The 25,910-nt window shown below is 35.5% G+C and overlaps 1 protein-coding gene across 1 annotated transcript in view; it reads left to right on the forward strand.

Annotated features, from left to right (window-relative positions):
- The first annotated feature begins 2,554 nt into the window (after positions 1-2,554).
- Positions 2,555-25,910, forward strand: part of LOC108539994 (protein kinase C-binding protein NELL2) — a 37,138-nt gene continuing 13,782 nt past the window's right edge. Inside the window, exons 1-4 of the mRNA XM_017888975.1 lie at positions 2,555-2,582; positions 13,457-13,597; positions 23,586-23,779; positions 24,922-25,098. Coding sequence (XP_017744464.1) covers positions 2,570-2,582; positions 13,457-13,597; positions 23,586-23,779; positions 24,922-25,098 — 525 coding nt within the window. The 5' untranslated portion in view covers positions 2,555-2,569. The remainder of the gene's footprint in view (positions 2,583-13,456; positions 13,598-23,585; positions 23,780-24,921; positions 25,099-25,910) is intronic.

Raw genomic sequence — 25,910 nt, forward strand, 5'->3', positions numbered from 1 at the left:
TCATATTCTCTATCATATCACCTGATTTTTTTAAAACTCTGCTTTTAAAGTAGATATTTGATCACAATGTAGTAAATAATTAAGTAATTTTCTAGCATTTGTAGGAGTAAAGCTGGAAGTTTCTGTTCAGCCATGTTTTACTACAGTGGACTAATTTTCTTTGAACTTTTACTGAACTGAGCTTTAAAGTGAGGTGATGTCTCTTTCCTGAATTCATCTCTTTCTTCATTTGTAGACCTCATGATATTTACCTTGTTATCTAAGTTATTTGTGTTCATTCTATATCTTCTTTATAAGACTATGAAATCTTGAATATATCTCCACAGTGTCGAGCACATGTTTTTACATGATAGACATTTAATAAATACTTAAATGAATGAATAAATACATTTTCTCACTTTATAGCACCCTCTCTTAAAAGGATTTCCTCCTCTGAACTCAAAACCAAAAAATGACCTGAGGGACTATTTCAAATACTTACAAGAATAAAATTCTTCTAAGTCTTGTATCTTACCCATTGGTTATGTTGTGAAAGGAATAGAAACTGCAAAGATTTTTGAAAAGTCTTAAGGAGTTTCCAGAATTCTTTTATTAAATGCTTTGTTCAACTCATTCATATATCAGAGAGCATTTCAATTCTATGTTAAACCAGAAATATTTATTTTAAAATATATATCAAAAGGCCATTGCAAATACTCCTTACCATTGTTGGCAACCCTCTGTTTTTAACATTCTTTTTTTCTTTAGTTCTGTGGTTAGACTTGTGATCTTACTCCCACCTCCCTACTCACAATCCCTCCTATAGTTCCCTTTCCAGCCCCTCAGTTTTCTCCAAGGACTGCCCTTATCTCTTTCTAGTCTCTGTAATCTCAACTTTAGTACTTTCATCAAATTAGGTCTAATTGTAGTAGCATCTTGCAGTATCAGTTCTAATTAGGTTACCCTTGTAGATATCCAGCCCTGATATCTTGTCCAAAGCTTCTGTCTCACTTTCTTTATATCTTCATATCATTCATATCATTCTTCATATCATTACTATGTGAATTGCCATCCTGTCATATTATTATACTCAACACTTATAAAATGAGATTCCTAAATGTTTTTAAAAATATATTTTATGTGTGTCAAAGAAAAAAGACAGAGTTAAAAGATACCAAACAGTAGAGAAGAATTTGGAATGAAAAGAAATAATCACCTGACTCACTTCCTGCTCACTTTCCAGGACCCTTTCGTAAAAGGAGTTCGTCATCTAATCTCAAAACCAGAAAATTACTTGAGGGACTATTTTCTCATAACTCCCAAAGATGGCATATGACTAGCACCATACCAGATATACAGGAGATGAGTTCATCCATGCTTACAAGGATGCATTAGGGTTTAATTCTCTTCTGAAACCTTGGTTGAGATAAGCTGCTAGGATAAATAAATTATTTCAATATGTTTATACCATTCTTGGTTTAATTGATCAATTTCAGACATTATCAGTAGAATGCCGGGTAGGATAGATGAAGATTTATCTCTCTTATACTATCACCTGTTCATACTATTTAATTCTAATATAGTTATATCACTAGTTTAAGTTCCTCTATTGGTTACCTTTTCAGACTTCAGCAATATATTTTTCCACCTTCACTTCTCATTGTATCAACTACAATGGTTTTCTTGATTCCTCACTATGAAATGTAAAATGTTGGTTCTGCTCCTTACCTTCATCTCCCAACTTCTGTCTTCTTTTTATATTATGAATGTTAATATTTAAATATCTCATGCTTTCCCTATGGAATGTATATAAAATTTGAAAATCCATAGTGTTTATATCATTGTGACCAGGTAAATATTGTTTACTAGAGAGACAAGTAGTATATACATAGCATTTCTTATCTTAGATTTCTTATCTTGAAGTTCCTAATTGACAATCATTTTTCTTTTACTCTTCATCACATATTTGTTATTTAAAATCAACTCTCCACTATATCCTCTGGTGTGTAGACACTTCTGTATCAGTCTGCATTCAGTCAGGAAAATGGAGCCACTGCAAGTATTATAGGAATAAGGAGTTTTATACAGAAATCAAGATTGCACAAATGAGGGAGGAGTTGCGAAAGTGAAGATCCTCGAGGTTGCAGCCAGAGGATTTGCAAAACATTCACTCATCACTTCAGAGTGATGCACTAGAATTGGTGGAGAAACCAGAGTTCTTAGAATCACTGACACTGATTGCTATGACTTCCCAAGAATAATGGCTTCTGCCTTAGTTCTCTTTGGCAAATTTAGGCATTCCGCTCATTGTTGAACTCTAACACAAAGCCATACACAGGGAAAGGGCGTTTGGGAAATGTAGTCTTCAGCCTTAGCAATAGAAAGTTGTTGATAACAGCATATATCCCTTACAGCTTTATCCCAAGATACTTCCCTCCTAAAATTCTCCATGAATGGGAAATAGGATCTGAGCATAAGTATGACACAATCTGACATATATTTTTAAGGGGTCGTCTGACTGCTGTGATTCAGAATGCACTGTAGGAGGGAAAGATGGAATCAGGGAGATAGTGATAGTGAATGGACTTGAATGGACTGGAGTGGTAAGTATCAAGCTAGTTAGAAGTGATTACTAAATTCTAGGTGTATTTGAAAGACATTACTAATAGGATTTGCTGATGATTGGATAAAGGGCATGAGACAAAAGCAAGAAGAAGAAGAATGAATATAAGGATTTTTGCCCAAGTAACTGAATGGTATTGCCATTTTCTGAGAACAGGGAGACTTCAGAAGGAGAAATTTTGTATCCGAGTGGAAATGATGGTGATAAATTGAATATACAGGTAGGAACTAGAGGAGAGAAGTCTAGAATAAAAATGTAAATAAGATACTGTACTATTTTCCTAGGACTACTATAGTAAAATACCACAAAACCACAAACTGGGTAGCTTAAAACAATAGGAATTTATTATCTCACAGTTCTGGAGGCTAGAAGTCCAAACTCAAGGTGTCAGCAGAGGCACCTGCTGTAGCTCCTGCTACAGACACTAGGAAAATTATTAAAATTATTCTTCCTTGCGTCTTCCAGCTTCTGGTGGCCCCAGGCATTCTTTGGCTATGGCTACATAACTCCAATCTACATAACTCCAGATGAAGAATGAAGCATTCTTTACTTCCCCAATTCCTCCCCGATCTGTGCAGACTTGATTTCTATTTAAAACTCCTTATTCCCATAATTCTTGTAGTGGCTCAATTTTCCTGACTGAATGCAAACTGAAACAGGAAAGTCTAGAGACCAGAGACTATGGTGGAGAGTTGATTTACATTCTTCACCTGGCTTTCTCTGTTTCTATTTGTGTTCTTTTCTTACAAAAACACCAGTCACTGGATTTGGGGCCCATCTTAAGTCCAGGGTGATTTTATCTTGAGTTTATCACCTAATAATATCTTCAAAGACCCTTTTTCTAGATAGGGTCATATTCTGAGGTTCCAACTGGACATGGTTTTCTAGGGGACATTCTTCTTCTGCCCACTACAGATAGTTTTCAATGTACTAGTGGCATTTGGATATTTAAAGCCTTTAAAGCCCTGGTACTAAATGAAATCACTAAGAATTTGGTAGCTACAAAAGCAAAGGTCTGAGGGTAGATCCCCAGGGAATTCAAACTTTTAGAGATTGAGAAGATAAGATCTGAAAAAAAAAAAAAAAGTAATATATAGAGGTCAGTGAGGTACAAGGAGAACTGAGAGAGAGGGGTGTATCCTTGCAAAGTGAAGAAAGTATTGTAAAAAGGAAGGAGTGATGAACTACTGATAGGTTTTTCTCTGTCTCAATTTAGTCCTTTATTTTACTGCACTATATTAGTAAAATATTTTTAAATAATGCATGGAACATAAAACTTCTAAAGAACTACATGGCCTTAAAACATCTTTATTCTGTATTCATAGCTATTTAACAATTATGCTGAGTATAGACTTCTAGGTTTAAAATCATTGCTTCACTGTCTTTGGGCATACAGTGCTGCAAGTAAGAAATGTGCTACTAAACTTATTCTCATCCCTTTATATGTAAGCTGTTGTTTTCCTTCTGGGACATATTAAGATTTATGTTATTCTTGTTGTTGTGAAATTTGACAATTGTGTATTTAGATGTAGGTCTTTGTTTCATTTATTTGTGAGGCAGTATTGTGTATGGGCAAGAGTATGACCTCTGTTATCTAAAATACCTGGGTTTAGATCTCGGTTTTGCCCCTAAATAATTTTGTAAAAAAATACTTAAACTTTCATTGCTTAAGTTCACTTCCCTTTAAAATGGGGATAGCAGTAATATTCCCTACCTCATAGTACTGCAGTCAGCATTAAGTGAGTATATATAGGTAAATTACATAGAACAATAGCTGCCATATAGCCAGCAACAGCTATTGGCTAACATCTTTATTCAGTATATTTGAAGACCTTGATAGACCTTTCAATCTGAAGACAATAGCTTTGAGAAAAGTTCTGGACTTATTATTATCATTAAAGATATTTTTCTCCCATTGGTTTTTTTGTGTGTGTTCTTGGTATGAAATTTCTCTTTAATCAGAAGCTGAGCATTTTGGGTTGGTGGTCTTTGCTTTGTTTGCTTTTGCTGTTTTCATATTTTTCCTCTGTTCTCTATATGTTCTACTTTTCAAGAGACGACTTCTACTTGATCTTCCAAGTCTTAGCATTGCATTTTTTAAAGCTCCAGTTAGTATATATTTAATTTTCAAGAACTCTTTATTCCTTTCTGAATATTTTTTTGTAATCACTGTGTCCTTATTTTATAGATGAAATATTCTCTCAAATCTATTTGAGAATGTTAATTAGAAATATTTTTGGTTCTGTTCTGTGAATTATCTCTATTTCTTTTTTGTTTTTTGTTTGTTGTTTGTTTTTGAGATGGCGTCTCGCTTTGTCACCCAGGCTGGAGTGCAGTGGCGCTATCTCGACTCACTGCAAGCTCAGCCTCCTGGGTTCACGCCATTCTCCTGCCTCACCCTCCTGAGTAGTTGGGACTACAGGCACCCACCACCACACCAGGCTAATGTATTTTGTATTTTTTTTCATAGAGACGGGGTTTCCTTGTGTTAGCCAGTATGGTCTCCATCTCCTGACCTTGTGATCCACCCACCTCGGCCTCCCAAAGTGCTGGGATACAGGTGTGAGCCACCATGCCTGGCCAATTATCTCTATTTCTTTCAGGGTCAGTTTTTCTGATACTATATCTTGGCTCTTCTCTTACATGTTACAGACTTTTCTTGATTATCCGTTGCTCCTTGATTTCACATTAATGTTTAGAAGTGAATACATAGAAAATTGATTTTGAGCTTTGATATGAGGGTAGGCTATTTTTTGGCTTGCAAACTTACATTAGTAAGCTAAAAAAAAAAAAAAGAGCCAGTTTTTATACTTCAAGATATCTAAAGACTGAAATGCAGGGGACTTTGATTCAAACAATAACAAATTCTACACTGCTGCTTTAATTTCCCACAGATATTTATTTCCCTTGCAGGAAAAAAACAAACATTCACTCTGCCCTTTAAGGGTAACTGCTTTCTTTCAACAATCTGCTCATGGTGGGAGTAGATGAGTAGGTTGATTATTCATCAGTAGACTTTTAATTAACTCAACTACTTCCAGCTGCATGTCTCATCTCAGCTCTACATGGTATTTCAAGACTCTTCAGGGTTTTTCAGGGAAGATTACTACACCCATTAGTCATATTCTTAATCATTAATAATTATTAATAATCAGCCATACCCGATTATCACATAAAGATTCTAATTTTTGGTTCCTTTTACTCTGTATCTACCACTTCACCTATATTCTGTTTTCCAAGAAAAGACAGAAATGTATTATACTTTCTTCTCTCCTGCTATCATTTTCTTTTGTCTTTGTTGGCTTTTATACTTTTCTTTGTTCCTCTAACATAATGTTTACAGGGTTGGAAGTAAAGAAGAAGAGATTTTAAAATGTTTTCAGTCTTTCATTTTAATCAAAGGTGTTGATGTATTCTTTTGTTTAAAATACATATAATTAAATAGGCATATAAAAGTGTGTAAAATTAGCACATTCTCTTCACCTATTGTACTGCATCTAATATTATAGTCTTTCGGGGAAAACATTTGAAGTAGAATGAGGAAGTATCATTTTACCATCATGTTATTTTTGTCTTAGTGTATGCTTTCAAACTGTCACTCCTGCCTTCATTCCCCTCCAACCCTAGCAGAACTCAAGTGTGGCATAGTGAGTGTTCCACTTACTTACTTGCTGTTACAAACAGAGCATTCATTCATCTATTCATTCAGCATGTGTTTATCAATCTCCAACCATGTGCCCAGTTCTCTTCTAAGTGTTAGAGATATGGTGTAAAATGTAACATAATTTCTGGCCATTTGAAATTTACTCTGAGAGATAAACATTAAATTAATATTTATAAAAATTATTTTCAAACTGCTGTGATATGAAGGAAATTTTGGAAGTGAAGGAAATGCATTATATCTTGATTATGGTAATGACTAATGTCAAAAGTCATGAAATTGTTAGTGATTTTTTTCTATATAAATTTTACCTCAATAAAGTTAGTTTAAAAAAAGATAAAGTAATAAAACATTTAGGAATAAGTTCAGGCAATATGTACACAATACATACATTCAGAAATCTGTAAAATATTACAGAAATAGGAAATATATCATATGTATTGATTAAAAGATACAATAATATAAAGATTTCAATTCTCCCAAAGTCAATATATAGAATCCATGCAGGCTTTCCCCACCCCACCCCATTTCTTGTGTTTATTTTGTTTTGTTTTGTCTTGTTGCTGAGAAGTTCACCAACTAATAAATCTGAAATTTATTTGGAAGGACAAAAAGCCCAAATTAAAAATGCTTTTGAACATGGGAGAAAAACATAGGTAGGAACTTCTCCAGAATTGAAATTGTATTAAGTCAGTGTAATATTTGTGCAAGTTTAGGCAAAAAGAAAAAGCATATAGATGCTATTACAAGGATACAAAATACAAGAAAAATATGGGGGAAAATAGACTAATCATTAAGTAATAGGAGATCTAATATAGTCTCTGGAGTCAAGGAAAGCTTCCCCAAGGGACATTAATGTTAGTATGGGACAGATAGATGAGAAGTAGTTAACTAACTCAGGTGAGAGGATGAGAAAAAAAAAATTTTAGTCAACAGGGAAAACATATGCAGAGACTCTGTGAAGAAGAAAGAAATAATAAAATACTAAGACTCTAGTAACCAAAAGAAAAGTCAGATTATCTCAATTTTCTTTCCTTTTCTGATATATCCCCCAGACATATGGAATGTGAACTTGGTCAACCTGACATCAACACAGGGGACATGAGAGGGAGTTGTACACTGACCAAAGATAAGCATTTAAGAAAACATGCTTCTTTATCCTTGTTTCCACTTATTCTCTACTTGAAATGTTTATAACCTTTTTCTTTATGAAATGTAGTCTCATAAGCTGGTGAGACGGCCTCTAGTCTTACCCAGTCCCACTGGCTTGACACATAACTTGCTGCCCTGTTCTTCCCAAAGTGCAGCTTCCACATCACTCTCCTGTTAATAACCCTTCAGTGACTCTTGATTGTTCACAGAAGAAAAGACATTCTTTCAACTAAATCCATCTTATGAAACTGTATTTTCCTCTGTTTCTTTTCAAGTAATCGAATGATGAATGTGAACATGCTTTGTAAACTCTGAAGGATTATTTTGGAGATGGGCATGGAATTTGCACATATTAGATACCTCTTATGAGCCAGTTACTGCTTCTCCTGTGAGGCCTCGTATGTTAACAGCGAACTATAAAGAAAGTATTATTCCTAGTTCGAAGAGCCAACGAGCTGCAATTCATTGACTTTAAGATATACACTGTGATATTCCAAAGCATAGGCTGATTCTGTTTGGTGACGTGTTCGTCTTGAAAGGCAGCCTACCATAAGGGAAAAAAGAACTGGGCTTGGAGTTGAAAGGGTTCTGTTCTGTTTGCTGTCACCACCTTCTTGTCTATGACATAAGGATAAGAATATTTCATATGGTTCTTGTAATGATTAAACAATATGATGAAGAGATTATATCTGTGCATTTTTAATACCTGTCATTAACTTCCTAATTATGAACTATAAAGTAATGAATATAATTTTCTCTAAATATGCAATGTTGGGTGTAACTTGTGCAGAGGATTTTGTGGTTTTCCATTTTTATTTACATATATCACCATGTTGTATTTTCAAAAAATTCATGAGAAAATCAATATTCTTATATGAAATTTTAGACAATATTTTATACCCAAATCTTGCACAGTTATTTAAAGTAATATAATGAGTTTGCGTTCTTTGAGCATTCATGCCTAAATGTTGAAAGCAGACTTCCCAGAAGTCTCTTCTCAACAAGAGACAGACGGAAATGACCTTGTGATTCAAAGAAACGTTTCAGATAATCTAGACAGCAAATAACCCACATGTGGGTAATCAGGAGTTCATTGTTTTGAGGATCTTTAATTGCCTACTGTTTATCAATATAATTTAACTACCAGTGCATGTGATGATGATATAAATAGAACACTTGCCTATTTTAAATGAGAAATGATGTCATATTTTATTAATGATAAAATGGTATGAAAGAGAGTACTCTATGTGACTGTCATTAAAAACAATTCACTCATCTTAAAAAAGAGCTGGATTTCCTTTCTTTTTTTATCCAGTACAAGAGCAGAAGCTAATCAGTTTTCTTGAGAGTGTTAAAGTAATAATTAGGGTCTATTTTAGGTATGGATTGTTCTGGACATTTGCACATTTTTTATTGTTCTTAGTTATTTTATAGTAGAAATAACTATTACTATGCATGAGAAAGAGGGTGTTTATCACTCAGGTGTCTCATTCTACAACTGCAGTTGTAGAATTCTCTGTGCTTTTGGACAGCATTTTAATACTATTGCTAGCTGACTGTTCTAAATGTGGTTACTGAAAATGTTCTAAGGAACTAGTTCCTTTCTAAGACAGAATATGTAATAAAATTATAAAATTCATGATATTTACTCTTAGTTTTTTATATAATGTACGTACAGAGTAAAAAGTTAAGGTCCTTAGGATTAAGACTAAGTCATATAAGCTTATACAGCCTATACTAATTTTTTGAATACTTTTATTTAGTTTGGAAAATAATGCATTCAAATTTTGAAGTTCTTATACTGAATAAAATAATAACATTTTTCCCCCGGGTCTACTATTTTCTGTGTATCTGACTCAGAGAATATGAAGTTAGGTTTTAACTAACCTAATTAAAGTACCCAAGAAATAAATTATTTGAACTTTTTTTTACTGCCTTGTGTTATTAGAAAACATGTGAAGCACAATATGAGCGTACTTGAAAATATGTGTGCATTTATGTTGTGATTCTTGTTAATGTCCTCATTTGTACATAGAGAAAATATACTTAATTTATAAATTGTGGATCAGATTTCAATTCTTTATTTACTAAGTATTTACTGAGTGAATAAGGATATGCATACCATCAAATCACTTACAGATGAGACTGTTTGTTTTATTAGATCTTTGGCTTTAATTAGAGTCATGAGCCAAAAAACATGCCTTCTAGTGGGAAGTGTATACTCTGTCAATTCAAGCACATTTTCATTGTCTACTGACTAACCAAAGTAGAAAAATTTGCATAAACAAATCAAAATTAGCAGGAACATAAAAGTGTAAAATGAGGTTATATGTATTATCTGGCTAGTCTTTCCCTATTCTAAATGATAGCAAGCATATAATCTTGATCTATGACATGGGTGTCTTTTATAAATTCAGACGTATTTTAGACTAATTAAGGCATTGCATTTCACAAGGAATTACTCAGCAAATCCTTTTGAAAGATGAATAATTACCCTATATTGTATATTGCTGTTTTCAAAACTTCATTTTTTTCTCATATTCATTGACCATTTATACCAATAGTTACTTGATATTGTTTCTGTAATTCTTCTCATTTTAATTTTTTTTTTTTTTTTTTTATACTTTAAGTTCTAGGGTACATGTGCATAACGTGCAGGTTTGTTACATATGTATACTTATGCCATGTTGGTGTGCTGCACCCATCAACTCGTCAGCTAAAATTTTAAATAGTTTTATTACTCTACTATAAGTCTCACTTGCTACAAATGGAACTAATTCAGAAAAATATATATGTAGCCATTAAAATAAAATATCTACCCATTATCACCTACATACCGTGTCACTGGTGGCAGATAAGTTGCATGTTTGGAAATACTGTTCCATATGATTGTAAATTCAGATTTTCATAAATTTAATTTTATTACAATAAAGCACAATTTAAATAGATGATTAACTAACTGAGGGCAGAAATTGCGTCTGTGTTGTTTATCCCTATTTCCCCAGCACTTAGTTCTTGGCACATAAAATGCATCCAATAAATATTGAATATGTAAATTAATGCATGAAACTTATACAGATGGTCCCTGACCTAAAATAGTTTAACTTGTGAGTTTTTTAATTTATGATAGGTTGCTTGGAGTATTAAATACAATTTCAACTTATGACTTTTTGACTTACAATAGGTTTATTGGAAGGTAACCCCATCAAAAGTGGAGGAACAGCCATATTTACCTATTCACCCTCTATAATCCTATCACACAGTAATAATTAAATAATAATAATGCCCAAAGTTTATATGAAAATACATTATGGGGCCGGGTGCGGTGGCTCAAGCCTGTAATCCCAGCACTTTGGGAGGCCGAGACGGGCGGATCATGAGGTCAGGAGTTCGAGACCATCCTGGCTAGCAAGGTGAAACCCCGTCTCTACTAAAAAATACAAAAAGCTAGCCGAGCGAGGTGGTGGGCACCTGTAGTCCCAGCTACACGGGAGGATGAGGCAGGAGAATGGCGTAAACCCGGGAGGCGGAACTTGCAGTGAGCTGAGATGCGGCCACTGCACTCCAGCCTGGGCCACAGAGCGAGACTCTATCTCAAAAAAGAAAGAAAGAAAGAAAGAAAATACATTATGGGCAGGCACATGCTTGTATTCCCAGTCTTCAAAACACTAATTCATATAACACATAGCATTTCTATTAAACTTTATGGAGTGTATTTATAGATCAAGAAAGTTTACCGTAATGTAATTAAGAAGAAATGGGTATGAAGCAGTATAGGAGTGGGCCTGGTAAAGGAGTGACAAGAGAGAAATGAAGTGAGAAGTAACAATCTAAATATATATCTATACCATAGAAACTGAGATAACCTGACAACTATGTCAAGGAAGGAAGAAAGGACTAAACTGAAAGCTAAATATAGATGGGAAAGTTGCTTCAGTGGAGCAAGCTTAGTTCCATCAAGAGTTACTTCCAAATTACCAGCCCTAGTGACCAAATTCTTCCAAAATGAATGACTCTAACCATCCCCCGTATGGCTTTCTTCCAATAAAACTCACTTCTAAAGCTTAAATTCCAACCTGTTTTCTTTTGTCCATGCACTTAAGAAATGACATAATCAATTTTCTACATCATTTGGGTTAGAAGAAAAGACCATATAAAGCTAAAATGAGCAAAATGTTCTGGACCTATTTAAAATCAGAGGTTCATCAGTTAGGGATGCCCCTGAAGTACAAATAGACTATTTCACAAAACCTATGAGGCCTCAGTAAATGAATGCAGTCCACATCAGTTATGTGTCAGGAAGTCAATGGTTAGCTGGTTTGATCAGTCGCAATTATTTTGACAGTTAAGAATGACTGTCAATAGTAACTGATATCTAAAGAAGAGGCACCACAGAGGTAGAATCATTCATAATTCAGAAATAATGCTGAACTATTACAGTTATATAAAATATTTATTTTTTGGCCCATTACCTAATAATCTAAGAAGGGACACTTGACCTATCAAGAAATAAACGAGTGATGGCTCATTTATCTGACTTTTTTTTTTACTTATGTATACATTTATTCATTAATTTATCTCTTTCAACATTGAACTTCTGAAAAGAGGACATTTTATAAGAAAATGAAAGGAATATATGCTTCCAGGAATTTGGAGGGAAATGAGACTGAAATGGGAAGGAAGTGGATTCTGTCAACTTAAGTAGTCTGTCTGGAGGGGAAAGGTCTCTAAAAAGCATTTTGTCTTACCTTCAACTTGAAGGATGTCATCTTGCCTAGTCACAGAAGCAGGAAATGTGATTCAGGTGTCAGAAACATATAGGAAAGAACCATCCTGCCTTGGCAAGTTGGAACCTTCAGCTATGGCATACGGCTATCAAGATGGGAGTGAGAGACATGTGGATATTTTTGGTAGCCACAATGGTTCAGCACCATTGGATCATATAGCAGAGTCTAAGTGAAGCCGAAAGATCCTGAAAACCAGGAGTTAATGAGGAGACACTTTGTAAGGCAACTTCAGGGATTACTTTTCCTCCTGTGAGCAAAGGAAGGTACTTGAATGGTGTTGGAAGTTCTCACGATTCAGTAGACCAGACAAGAAGAATCAAGGGCTTTCAACATTTGGGAATAGTAATAAGCCTCTGGAGGAAGTATCTGAGACTCAAGATCCATAGCTCTCTTTGTATAGTAGATCCAGCATGATCTACATCTATAAAGGAGCACACACCTGAATGTCAGGCACTGTGAAATTTCAGGTGACTTTGGTTAAATCCCGTAATTTCCCTCTGCCTCCATCTTTTTTTTCCCACATATTCAATGTACTATCTACATGGCAGGATTTTTTTGAGGGTTGAATGAAGTAGTGTGTGTGAAACACAGTAGAAAGTGACCTAAATAATATGTATACTTGAACATGTGAAGCATGTTGATTCATGAATGCTATTGTCATCTATATTGGAGTGTCAACTAAGGTTGATTTCTTTCTCATGCCATAAGTCCATCCCAGGTAAGTAAGGAAGGTGCACCAGATTGTCTCCCACAGGAACTCAGGTAGGTCTTTAGAGCATCTGGAAATGGCTATTCATTGTGATAGGGAAAGGGTATATGTGAATCACACACTGCATATTAAAGGCTCTGCATAGAGGTGACACTTATCACTCCCGAGTTGGCTTAAGAGACACTTCACCTATCACGTGGCCATACCTAACTGGAAGGGCCTGGAGAATCATAATCCTCGCTTGTGTCTAGAAGAGCTAAAATATTTGGTGAGCAGCACTAATGACCATCACATATGGATTCTTTCCATTTTCTACAGTGGAATGCCTTTTGCATCAAAGAAGCCTTCTAGATGTTTCTCCTGTTACTAATAACACCACATTCTTTCCGTATAGCTTTTAACAAACAAGTGGACTTTTTTAATTTTATGTATTCCCAGTTTCAAGGATTTGCTGGCATTAAAAATTTTAGTAGCCTTGTAGCAGAATATTCTTGTTTCTTTAAAAGAAAATAAATAATTTTATAAAATTCCTCTTTCTTTGCCAGACATTGATGAATGCTCTGACGGTTTTGTTCAATGTGACAGTCGTGCTAATTGCATTAACCTGCCTGGATGGTACCACTGTGAGTGCAGAGATGGCTACCATGACAATGGGATGTTTTCACCAAGTGGAGAATCATGTGAAGGTCAGTACAAAGAGAAGACCTAGAATTTAAGAACTTCTCTTGAACTTGAGGAATATATCGTAAGCTATAAATAGAATACATTGAGCCAGTGTTATTAGTGTTTTTGCTATATGTTGATACAACAGTGATTGGAAGTATGTTAAAATCTAACTTTTCTTGCTAATTATGGTAATTATTGTTATTTTAGATAATTAAAGTTTGTGACACTAACCCAGTTTTCTGTGGATTCTTACAACTGTTAAATGGTGTTTTTAGAATGAAAAAACATGTAGTATCACGTAAATTTTTTAAAAGGAAAGCATGCATACATCTGATCCAAAACATGTAGCAAAATACATGAGAAAAGCAAGATAGAGGAAAAATGGGAATAGAGGAAATGCAATGATGGTGTGGTCAAGGATGATATACATAACGCATGCTACTCAGGGCTATTCCTAACATGACACTTGCCTGGCAAAGTAAGAGATGTTTAGTGAGTGTTGAATGTTGGATACATAAGATATGGTCCCTGCTTCCATTAAGTTTTCGATCTAAGAGGAGTAGAAAATTCAATCAGATTATATTCAATTAGTTACCATTAATTTTGAATTATTTTGAACGGATTGACAAATCTGCTCCTCTATAGCCTCTATTGAAGGGGCATGATTTTTAGAAAACAGGCAGACAGAGCAAGCAAAGCCCAGTGAATAATTGCCAGGGAAACTACACGCACTGAAAGGATTTGTCATCAGAAGTCTTGGCATAGGAATGAAAAACAAAACACAACTTGAGAACTCATTATTTTCTCCATTTGTATTTACACCTTCATAGAGCCTGAGAGGATAATGGGGTTAAGATGACACAGTCAATGAAAGCTTTTGACAGTCTAACCTAAAGATACTTGACACCTAAATGATAAGATGTTTTTTATCCTTGTGCCTCAAAGGATTTTCACAAAGAGACAAGTGAAACAGGCTTGGGTGATGGATGCCAAGGCTCTAGCCTGTTTTGCAGCAGCAGACAAGCTCTGGAGCTTGAACAGAGTATTCATCGGGATTTCCACCTAGGAATGGGAATGCTGCTGCCTTACCAGGGGCTAAAACCTGGCATTTGCATGTTACCACTTAAATATGGTCTGAGGGCTTTATCTTGCACTGGTGAATGTTCCAGAGTGAACATTTCCAGCCCTGGAGAGAATGCCAGGAACCACAGATTATAGACAGTGGAATTTTGTTCTCCCCTGATAAGCTAGTTTCTTTGTATTTTATAGAATTTAATTGAGATCATCTTTTAAAAAAATTATGCACATAAAGAATGAATATAAGCTGATTATAAATAATGCAAATCATACAGAAGCTTGTATATGGATTAAAGCTGAATATGCATCTTCATTTCACCTCCCCCTTTTCCCCATCTTTTCCACTCATCCTGTAGGGGTTACCTATGTTTAATTTGGGTTAGTATCCTTGCACACTTTCTTCTGTGCATCTGAATGTGAGTAGAAAAATACACATACCTCTGTTGACTGTCTTACATTAAATTTGTAACTAAGCTCACTGTCTTTCAAATTTATGATCACAAATCTCTAGTGGATTGTATTAGTTATCTATTGATGCCTAACAAATTACTCTCAAAACTTAGCAGCTCAAAACAGCAAACATTGTCTCACACTTGCTGTGGGTCAGGGATTTGTGCACAGCTTAGCTGGGTGGCTCTGATTCAGGGCCTTAATGACATTGCAGTCAAGTTCTTGGCCAGGACTATGGTCTTCTTATATTGAAGGCTTGTCTGTGGTGGTAGTGGGGGGAATGGGAATCTGTTTCCAAGGACATTCATGTGGCTATTGGCAGATCTCATCTCCTTAATACATGGGCCACTCCTCAAGGCGTGGGAGCTTGCTTCCCCTAAAGCAAGCAATCCAAGAGCAGATGCCCAATATGGGAACCATAGTCTTTTTACAACCTCATGTCAGATGTGACATTCCATCACTTCTCACACTTTATATTTGTTAGCATCAAGTCAGTAAGTCCATCCCACATTCAAGGGAAGGGGATTACACAAGGGCTTGAATACTAAGTGGTGAGATCACTGGGGCCATCTCAGAAGCTACCTACTGTAAGGGCCATCAGCACTGTCCAGCATTCCTACTTCATTTCCTTAGTTACATTCCCTTCCAACTTTCCAGTTAACAGCCATTTCACAACTTCTTGAGTCTCCTCAGACTTTGGATACTGCTTCCTTTCTCTTTATTCTCTGTCAGTGGCCTGTCTACTTAACTGGGAACACAGAAGTAGTCAAAAGCGATCTGCCTCACTTTCCACCACAACCCATACTCGCTTATTTATTTATTTCTATATATCTGCTCGTTTATTTCTATATACCTGCTGCTTTTTCTCCCTCCTCTTTTATTGGAGGAAGTGGCCCCACTCCTATCAAATATCAAACTCATCATTGTATCTTGCATCTCATCCTCTCTCACCTGTTTAAGGATACTGCCCATATATTATTAACTTTCTCTTCCGTATAATTAAGTCTTTTTCTACTGCATCATTCCTATCAGTGTTCAAAGAGTCAAGAGTAGCAGCCATCTTTGAAAACAAAACAAAAGCAAACAAAATGTAACTTCCCTTGACATCACCTGACTCTACAGACATATCTTCCAGTTTTCTGTCCCCTTTAGAACAAAATTCCTTGAAAAAATTTTCAATACTTGTTATCTCTGCCTTCTTCCTTCCAGTGACACTTTAGTCTCACTGCTCTAGCCAATGCTTTTCTTTCAAGATTACTAACAATTTCCATTTTGCCAAATTAGCTGATCAATTACTATCTCCTTGATCAACTACTCAGGCATTTGACTCAGTTGATCATTCCTTTCTCTCAAAACATAATTTTCCTCACTTGGCTTCAGGTTCACCACTCTCTCCTGGTTTTTCTCCTTTCTCCTACAGGCCTTTTTTTAACTCTCTCAAATGTCCCAGGGCTCAGACTTTGTCAGTCTTTTCTGTCCATTCTCAATCCCTAAGTCAACCAGTTTCATGGCTTAAAATGCCATCTATATATCCCAAATTCAGACCTCTGCCTTGGCTACAGATTCTACATCTAGTGGCCTACTAGGTAGCTTAGCCTGGACGTCTAATAGACAACTCAGACCTAATACAGCTAAAACAGAACTTTTAATTTACTCTCTAAGTCCTACAGGTCCTTTAACATAGTTGTCCAGAACTACATCTTAGTCATTGTTTTCTTCCTTCTTTTCCTCATATCTCACTTTCCATACATTAACAAATCTCACAGTTTCAACTTTCAAAATATATTCCCAGTCTGACCACCATTTGCCACTTCTGTTGTTAACATCTTAATCTAAGCCATTACTACCTTTTGCCTGAACCACTATAACAGCCTCCAAACTGGTCTTCCTACTTCCATGCCCAATTCCCCTAGAGCCTTTTTTTTTTTTTTATAACATTCAGAGTGATTCTTCTAAAACTGAAGTTAGATCATGTTACTCCTCTGTTCACACTCCTGGAGCCTCTCCACCCCTCTCAAAGCAATATGCAAACCCTGACCATGGTTGACAAGGGCTCACATGATATGCATCCTTGGCTTTCTTACCATTTCTAAAATATACAAAACAGATTTATTTGCATGTACTGTCCCTTTATGTGGAATGCCCTTCCCCTAGATCTTTGCATGGTTCTTCTTTCATTTAATTCAAATTTCTTCTCAAATGGTTTCTCCTGGACTACTAATTTAAAATAGTCTCCCACCTCTGACACTTTATTCACTTACCCTGCTTCACTTTTTTTTGATAGAAATTATAAACTCACCTGAAATTATAGTATGTATTTATGTGTTTGCTTTCTTATTATCTGCTTTAGAATGTAAGCTTCAAAGGTCATAGTTTGTGTTTGCTTGTCAGCTATCATATCTCCAATGCCTAGAACGGTGTCTGACACATAGTAGATGATACATTTATTTGTCCAATGAAAAGATTGAGATAAATAATAGATAACTAATCTCTTCATTAGAAATGCATTAGGCACATAACCTATGTTGGAATGTAGATATTAGTATGACAGATAATGGATATATATATGTAGTTAAAAGTAGATATATAATAATGATCAGGATAAAACATAATTAATGCATTCATGAGTGTTCAGCCCAGAAAGTAACAAGGATAATTAAACTAAACATCAAAATAACACATTATAAATACGAAGACAGCAAAGTAGAGGATTCGTCTTCATAGAAAAGGCCTTTCAAGGAAACCCACAAACATAGGAGCAGTGAAAAATCTTTTTTAAAAAAACAAAAACAAAAACACTATTCTGGAAAGATGATTCTACCATTATCTACCAATAAAATGTATAAAGATTATCAGGAAAACCTACTACTCTGTCAGAGGACAATATGCTCCGAAGGATTCTTTTCTTTTTTCTTTTTTATGAGACAGAATCTTACTCTGTCGCCCAGGCTGGAGTGCAGTGGTATGATCTCGGCTCACCGCAAGCTCCGCCTCCCAGGTTCACGCCATTCTCCTGCCTCAGCCTGCCGAGTAGCTGGGTTTACAGGTGCCCGCCACCACGCCCGGCTAAATTTTTTTGTACTTTTAGTGGAGGCGGGGTTTCGCCGTGTTAGCCAGGATGATCTTGATCTCCTGGCCTCGTGATCTGCCAGCCTCGGCCTTCCAAAGTGCTGGGATTACAGACGCGAAACAGCGTGCCCGGCCTGAAGAAATTTTTAAAAGAACACATCTGATTTATATATATATATATATGTGTGTGTGTGTGTGTGTGTGTGTGTGTGTGTGTGTGTCTGTGTATTATTATTATTATACTTTAAGTTCTAGGGTACATGTGCACAACGTGCAGGCTTGTTACATATGTATACATGTGCCATGTTGGTGTGCTGTACCCATTAACTCATCATTTACATTAGGTATATCTTCTAATGCTATCCCTACCCCCCTACCCCCACTCCATGACAAGCCTTGGTGTGTGATGTTCCCCTTCCTGTGTCCAAGTGTTTTCATTGTTCAATTCCCGCCTATGAGTAAGAACATGCGGAGTTTGGTTTTTTGTCTTTGTGACAGTTTGCTGAGAATGATGTTTTCCAGCTTCATCCATGTCCCTACAAAGGACATGAACTCATCCTTTTTTATGGCTGCATAGTATTCCATGGTGTATATGTGCCACATTTTCTTAATCCAGTCTATCACTGATGGACATTTGGGTTGGTTCCAAGTCTTTGCTATTGTGAATAGTGCTACAATAAACATACATGTGCATGTGTCTTTATAGCAGCATGATTAATAATCCTTTGGGTATATACCCAGTAGTGGGATGGCTGGGTCAAATGGTATTTCTAGTTCTAGGTCCTTGAGGAATCGCCACACTGTCTTCCACAATAGTTGAGCTAGTTTACAGTCCCACCAACAGTGTAAAAGTGTTCCTATTTCTCCACATCCTCTCCAGCACCTGTTGTTTCCTGACATTTTAATGATCATTGTTCTAACTCATTGTGGTTTTGATTTGCCTTTCTCTGATGGCCACTGATGATGAGCATTTTTACCTGTGTCAGTTGGCTGCATAAATGTCTTCTTTTGAGAAGTGTCTGTTCATATCCTTTGCCCACTTTTTGATAGGTTTGTTTTTTTCTCATAAATTTGTTTAAGTTCTTTGTAGATTCTGGATATTAGCCCTTTGTCAGATGAATAGATATATTTTTTTAAAAAGATTTAAAAAAAAACTTCTAAACATTCTCCATTTACTGCAATTTCTGTGATTTGTAGAATTGTAATATTAGTATTTAGAAGGATTCCATTTTAAGAATATGATTATATCAAAGAAGGTGCTATTTTTCTGTTGCTGGGGGGAAGAAAGTAGAGAAAGTCACAGTGGTAGCTTTACAGTTACTCTGAAGTGTAAGACTCATACTTGAAGGCATAAATAAATAAATTCACTGTGTCACTACTTTTTAGGTTACAGTTGTGTGATCTACAACATACATGTTTATAAGCTGCATTCATACAAATTGTTTGCTGTTTTGCCCATCCATTTATCTCAGAGATTTAGACATTTCATCCTGAGGTAACATGCCAGAGTCCCATTTTCCTTATCCATCCCCCATTTCCACTGTGCCTAAAACCTTGTCTCTCTGAAACACCATCCAGTATCTTTTTTCGCATAAATATCTTATATTTATGCCAACATTTCCCATTATTGCTTTAATTTCTGGACAATCTTTAAGTTTGGTGAAGTTTTTTGAACTTTTGATACCAAAAAAATGAAGTTTACATGATAGTATTTTAAATAGTCTGTTCAAGCCCAACGCTGTGATTGAGAAAAGCATTTGATTTTGAGAAGAAATCGAAATGTCATGCTGTGAAGGAACAAAGAGAAATTATTTGCTCTTTGGCACCAAGGAAGGTTTCTCAGAGTACCTAGTATTTGCTTTAGGACTTTGCTAAGTATGATGAGATTATTGCCAAGTCAAGATAGGGAAAATGACTGCAAACAAAAGTAGCTCTAAATACTCTAAGTACTACAAAGTTTGAACCTGAGTAGAAGGACTCTTTTTGAGAAAGGAGATGATGAAAGTAGTCTGCATCAAATCCACATTTTGGCCCAATCCTATTTTCTGAGCCCCAGACACACATATCCAACTACTTGCTGAACAGCTCTGCTTGGAAGCCCAGATGAAGTGCAGTTTAGCCAGTCCTAAACTGAACACGTCTGCCTTTATCCCTCCCCGCTCTTCTGTTCCACAGCAAAATCTTGCTCTTCTTTCCATAAATAGCATCAGCCATATTTTCCATGCCAGAAATCTAAACATCATTCTTGATCTCTCTTTCTTTCTAATCTTCAAAGCCAACAAATCACTATGTTGTGTTAATTCTCTCTGTTGTCTCTTTCTATGCGTCCCCACTGCTGTAACTCAGTGTGGCATGGTACTTAAGAGCACAGACTTAGAGCATGATTGCTTCAGTTCCCATCTGGGCCTACTGGCTGTGTGGCTGTGTCACCCTGGGCAAGTTATGTAACAGTATTATGTCTCAATTTCCTGATTTATAAAGAGAGAATCATAATTTAATTATATCTTTGAGGGTGGTTGTGAAGATTAAATAAATCATTACATGAAAAGTTCTCAGAGTCTGGTACATATCAACCACTATGAGACTCTGCTTTTATTGTATGATCATCTTTTGCCTAGACTATGGAAACAGTCTATTAACTGGTCTCCTGGCTCCAAATTCTAATCCATTCAATTCTCTTTTCAAAATGAACCCAAAGGAACCTGTCTAAAATGAAAATCAGATGGTGTTTTGTTTTTTTTTTTTTTGCATTTCTCTAAAATGACATTTTATTGGCTTTATGAAAAAGTTCAAGTTTCTTAACATGACCTCTCCTTGGACCCTGAGTAGCTCTTCAGCTACATGCTGTTTACTCTGCTCTCTCACTGAACATTCCAGTCTACCAGCACTTCTGGTTCTCCAGCACATCTTAATAGCTCTAGACGTTGGGCCTTCAAGCACACTCTTGCCTCAAAAGCACTCTAGACTACTGTTTACCTACTCTTTGCATGGCTAAATATTAATCGTAGTATAATTGCCATACCTAGAGAATGTATAGACAAAAAAGATCCGGAAGAGCTACCAGTGTGATAGGAAGCAAGTAGGGAAAATTTATCAAGGAGAGGGAGAAAGTTTCGTCAAGTGCCCTGCTAGACCAAGTTACATGAAAACTGACACTGGCAAATGGATTTAGCAACCTTATTTCTTCAATAATCACTCACTAAAGGAGTTATCTATATTTTTAAAGTTGGAATTTGTATATGCCATGATAGGTATACCGTGATAGGTTTTTCAAAGTAGAATACACACCTTGTATAGATAGTTAATTTGGGAATCTTGTTATAACCAAGCTATGTGTAAAAATGGGTTCCAAAATTCTATATCACCAGTTAATTGGGAAAAGTTTCTGCATTGTCAGAGTCAGTGTAGATAATAAGCAGAAAAAACAAGCTGGGTTCAAACTTACTCAAACTCCTTGGATAGCAAGGGATTGTAGTTAGTCCATTATGATGCATCTGCCCACACATTTTTTCCAGGTATAACAAGTACATGCCAACCATTGTTATGAGCAACTTTTTACTCTATTTCTTTATTATAGACGTGCTTTATTTAAGTATACATATTCATCTTGTGCTGGACATCTCTTCTTTGTCCCATGCAGCAACCCTGTGGAATCTTTCTGCCTATAACAGGAAAAAAAGTATTATCTGATAACCCAGCTTTTATTTTAAAGTGTCAAGTGAAATAAAATGATTGCAAAAATTCAGCCATTGCCATTCATGGAATAATGTCCTTATAGTAGACTGTAAAAAAGCTATGTAGTAAGGATATCTGTAGCGTTTGTTGTCAAAGAGACCAAATAACTATGGTTTGTTTATGTTTTTCTGGCTATTATTCTTAATTCTAGAAATATTTAATGGGAGACAAGTATCAACTCACCAGATGTACCATATCATTCCGAATTGACGAAATATAAAACTAGCTAATAAAATTCAATTTTATTACAAAGAGAAAAATTTTCTGTAATCTGAAAAAATACACATTAGCCATAGTACTTAATTTTTAAAAAATATATTCTCATCCTGGCTAACAGTTTTCTTTCTGATCATAGTCTACAATAATAAGTAATATTATCCTTAACAAATCAAGCTTAATAAAGCTCTATAATCACTTTTTTGGCTCTTGATCCAATTCATTAGTTTTGTTGAAATGGGAACTAATAAAAATCAAGGCAAACAGAAAAAAAAAATGTCCTGTGGCTTAGTTTCAGGAATATATATGTGGCAGAATTTAAGTATATAAGAAGTTTAAAATTGCCAAATTTTAACTAGTCCAAGTCTTCAGTTAATGTTGAAGTCGAATCATTTGATAAAGATATTTCCTAAACCTTATTTTAAAATCTTCAAGGAGAATCAGTATACAGCACCCTCGTTAAAAGCTACACATTCCATCTTGTCTCTAACCCACTTCTGCCATGATTTAATTCTTTCTTTCTTGACCTTTACTCAGAGGAAACTGATGAAATGGGAAATAACTGCTTATTGCCGTTCATACCACGTCTCCGAAATGTATTTTGGCTTGTGACCTTTAAATTACGGGGGTAAATAAAAGTGAATCCCATCTCCTCTTATGTACCTGATCTGTGGGTCACGATATGTTTGCTTTTTCATCTGTATGAAAATGCTTTAGGCTGTGATGGCCATGAAATAGGTGATGTCAGGTGAAGTATGGGCAGTTGCCAACTGAGTCAGGCAGGGGACAAAATGATCATCTGAAATGGAAAAGTTAAGAAGTAGTGGATTCTTTGTGAGAGAGATGGTAATTGCTGATGATTATTTGCCCTTCCGTGGTTGAGTCAAAGTCTAAGGACCGTATGAAAATACCTGGAATGCAAGGGAAGATCACCTAGGCAGAACAATGGAAAGAGCTTCATGGAGGGGGGCAGGTGCAGCTGCGAGAATAAGGTTTGATATTGCATAAAATGCTGCAGGGATCTCATGACATTTCATCTCCCACGAAGAAGGGATTTTTCTGTAATCACCAGTTTAACACTGGGGATGATATCCCCATTAAAGTATCATAGGCACTTTTAGAATTTCCACTGTTAAACTGTTTTTATTTGGTAAATTGAGTCATATTTTACTCTCAAAATATAAATGTTTCATAAAGCCTAATGGTATTTACATAGATATAAAAGTTGAAATTCTAGCCAAGGTTACCCGATTTTTTAAATCAAACATGATAATATTTTCCTGTGAAATCCCCAGATCATTAGCATTGCTTTAGTCAACATTTAATCACAAATGCAAGCCAGTAAGATGAAAATTAATTTACAGTTGAATACTTTATGTCAGGAGACAACTGACCTGATTGCAGTTGTTTGAAACTGCACATATTCTAAGCACATTGCATGCCATTTTTTCTTGTCTATAGATATTGATGAGTGTGGGACCGGGAGGCACAGCTGTGCCAATGATACCATTTGCTTCAATTTGGATGGTGGATATGATTGTCGATGTCCTCATGGAAAGAATTGCACAGGGGACTGCATCCATGATGGAAAAGTTAAGCACAATGGTCAGATTTGGGTTTTGGAAAACGACAGGTGCTCTGTGTGCTCATGTCAGGTTGGTATAAATAAAAAACTTTAATCAATTTTATTCAGTTGTAATTTGCATATGTTTTAAGTGTGTATATGGTTTGATGAGTTTTGACAATGTGTACATCCACTTAACTACCAGCACAATTAATATAACAGAACATTTCCATTAGCCCAAATGTTGCCTATGTTCTTTCCTAGTTAGTCCCACAACCCTAGATCCAGGCAAAAATTGCATCCAGTCCCTATTGATTAAATTTGTATTTTCTAGAGCCTCATATAAATGGAGTTATATAGTACATACTATATTGTGTCTGGCTTCTTTCTCGCAACATTATGTTTTTGAGATTCATTCATATTGTTACATATATCTGTAATCCATTTCTTTTTAATGCTGAATATTATTTCATTGTATGAATATACCAATGTATTTATCTATCCACATGTTGATAAAATTTTATTACTAACCGTGCTAATTTTTTCCTAGTCACAATATCATGTTTGAATGACTGCAGAAATAAAGTCAGAATGAACATGCTATGATCCAAGAGTGAAAAATATTTATTTGGTCTATATTTCAGTTTTAGATGGGTATTCTGTTATATGTACCTAGTTATAATGAATGCTCAAATTATTTTCAGATGAATAATATTATGTACCAAAACTCAACTGTCATAAAAGAAATTAATAACAGTTTATACAAAAACATAGGTGTTAAATACTCCAGAAATTTAGTAATATGTATTTTATTAACTATGAAATGTTAAAACACATGCCCTCAAACAAAACAAAATTTAGTTAGTATGCAACTTACCATACTAATATACAAATATATTCTTACATATAAATGAAGACATTTATATACACAGTGGTTATCATTTTATGCTGGTCATTTCTGAAAAAAAATATTTTCTGGTCATTTGAGGAGTAGTATGTGGAAAGGAAATTGAAAATCCCCCAGCTTAGGTAATTTTTTTGTGTTAGCTAAAAAAAGAAATGTTAAAGAAAATTTATTATATTGGATAAGCAGTGTGAATTATTTCAACTTCCAAGTCACCATCTGAAATATGTGTGTGTGTGTGTGTGTGTGTGTGTGTGTGTGTGTGTGTGTGTGTTATTGCATTGAGCAATGGAGGTTTTTGGTAACTGCTTTTTTTCTTTTTCATACAGAATGGATTTGTTATGTGTCGACGGATGGTCTGTGACTGTGAGAATCCGACAGTTGATCTTTTTTGCTGCCCTGAATGTGACCCAAGGCTTAGTAGTCAGTGCCTCCATCAAAATGGGGAAACTTTGTACAACAGTGGTGACACCTGGGTCCAGAATTGTCAACAGTGCCGCTGCTTGGTAAATTTAACTACATGAAGTGGAAAGAAAATTTAGGCCCAGAATCTAAATAGGGAACAAACCTTGCCCTCCCCATTTGCCAATACCTAGCACCAGGCCACAGTGTTGACAGTTATAAAAAGTGAGCCTGGTTAGGATGATGAGGTGATAGTTACACGATCACAACCCAAGAAGGAATATTCTGAGGTAGGTGTGGCACAAGGTGTTGAATAGTCTTTCACTGACAGTGATGTCTCTTTCAGAAGTATCTCCATAGCTCAAAAGAAGAAAAGACTCTCCTAGCTTCCCCATTCCTATCCAGTTTAGGCTAACTTAAAGACAATTATTGATAGAATAATGGCATTCATGAAAAAAATATTATTTTTCCAAGTAGAAATTTTGTTAACCTATTTATATCAGTCATGTTTAGACTTAAAAAACAAAACAACACCCCCACAACCAAAACCGTTTATTTCCTTCTAAAGATTGTTATTTTCATTGCTTCTGGTGGGCACCTTATTTTGCACGTAATATGGATATGCAATAAATATATATTAGAATTGAATTTCTCTATATATTTATAAAACTTTTACTAGAAACAATAAATAAGAAGAAAGTAATGACTTGTTAAAGCCTTTTTTCAGTTGAACAAATTTCTTGTTTCTTTCTAGTGGTGTAAATGAAAAGGAAAATTGGTCTATGTGTCTTTATAGCGGAAACTTTCACAGAAGATGCTACTTTTAAAGTTATGGCCAGTTTCTTTCTATTTGTGTGAGGTTATTTTTAAGGCAAAGCTTTTTTGTTCCTTCCTTTTGGTACTTTCAACCCAAAAA

This window comes from Rhinopithecus bieti, unplaced genomic scaffold (genome assembly GCF_001698545.2).
Source record: "Rhinopithecus bieti isolate Rb0 unplaced genomic scaffold, ASM169854v2 scaffold_17829, whole genome shotgun sequence".
Classification (NCBI taxonomy): domain Eukaryota; kingdom Metazoa; phylum Chordata; class Mammalia; order Primates; family Cercopithecidae; genus Rhinopithecus; species Rhinopithecus bieti.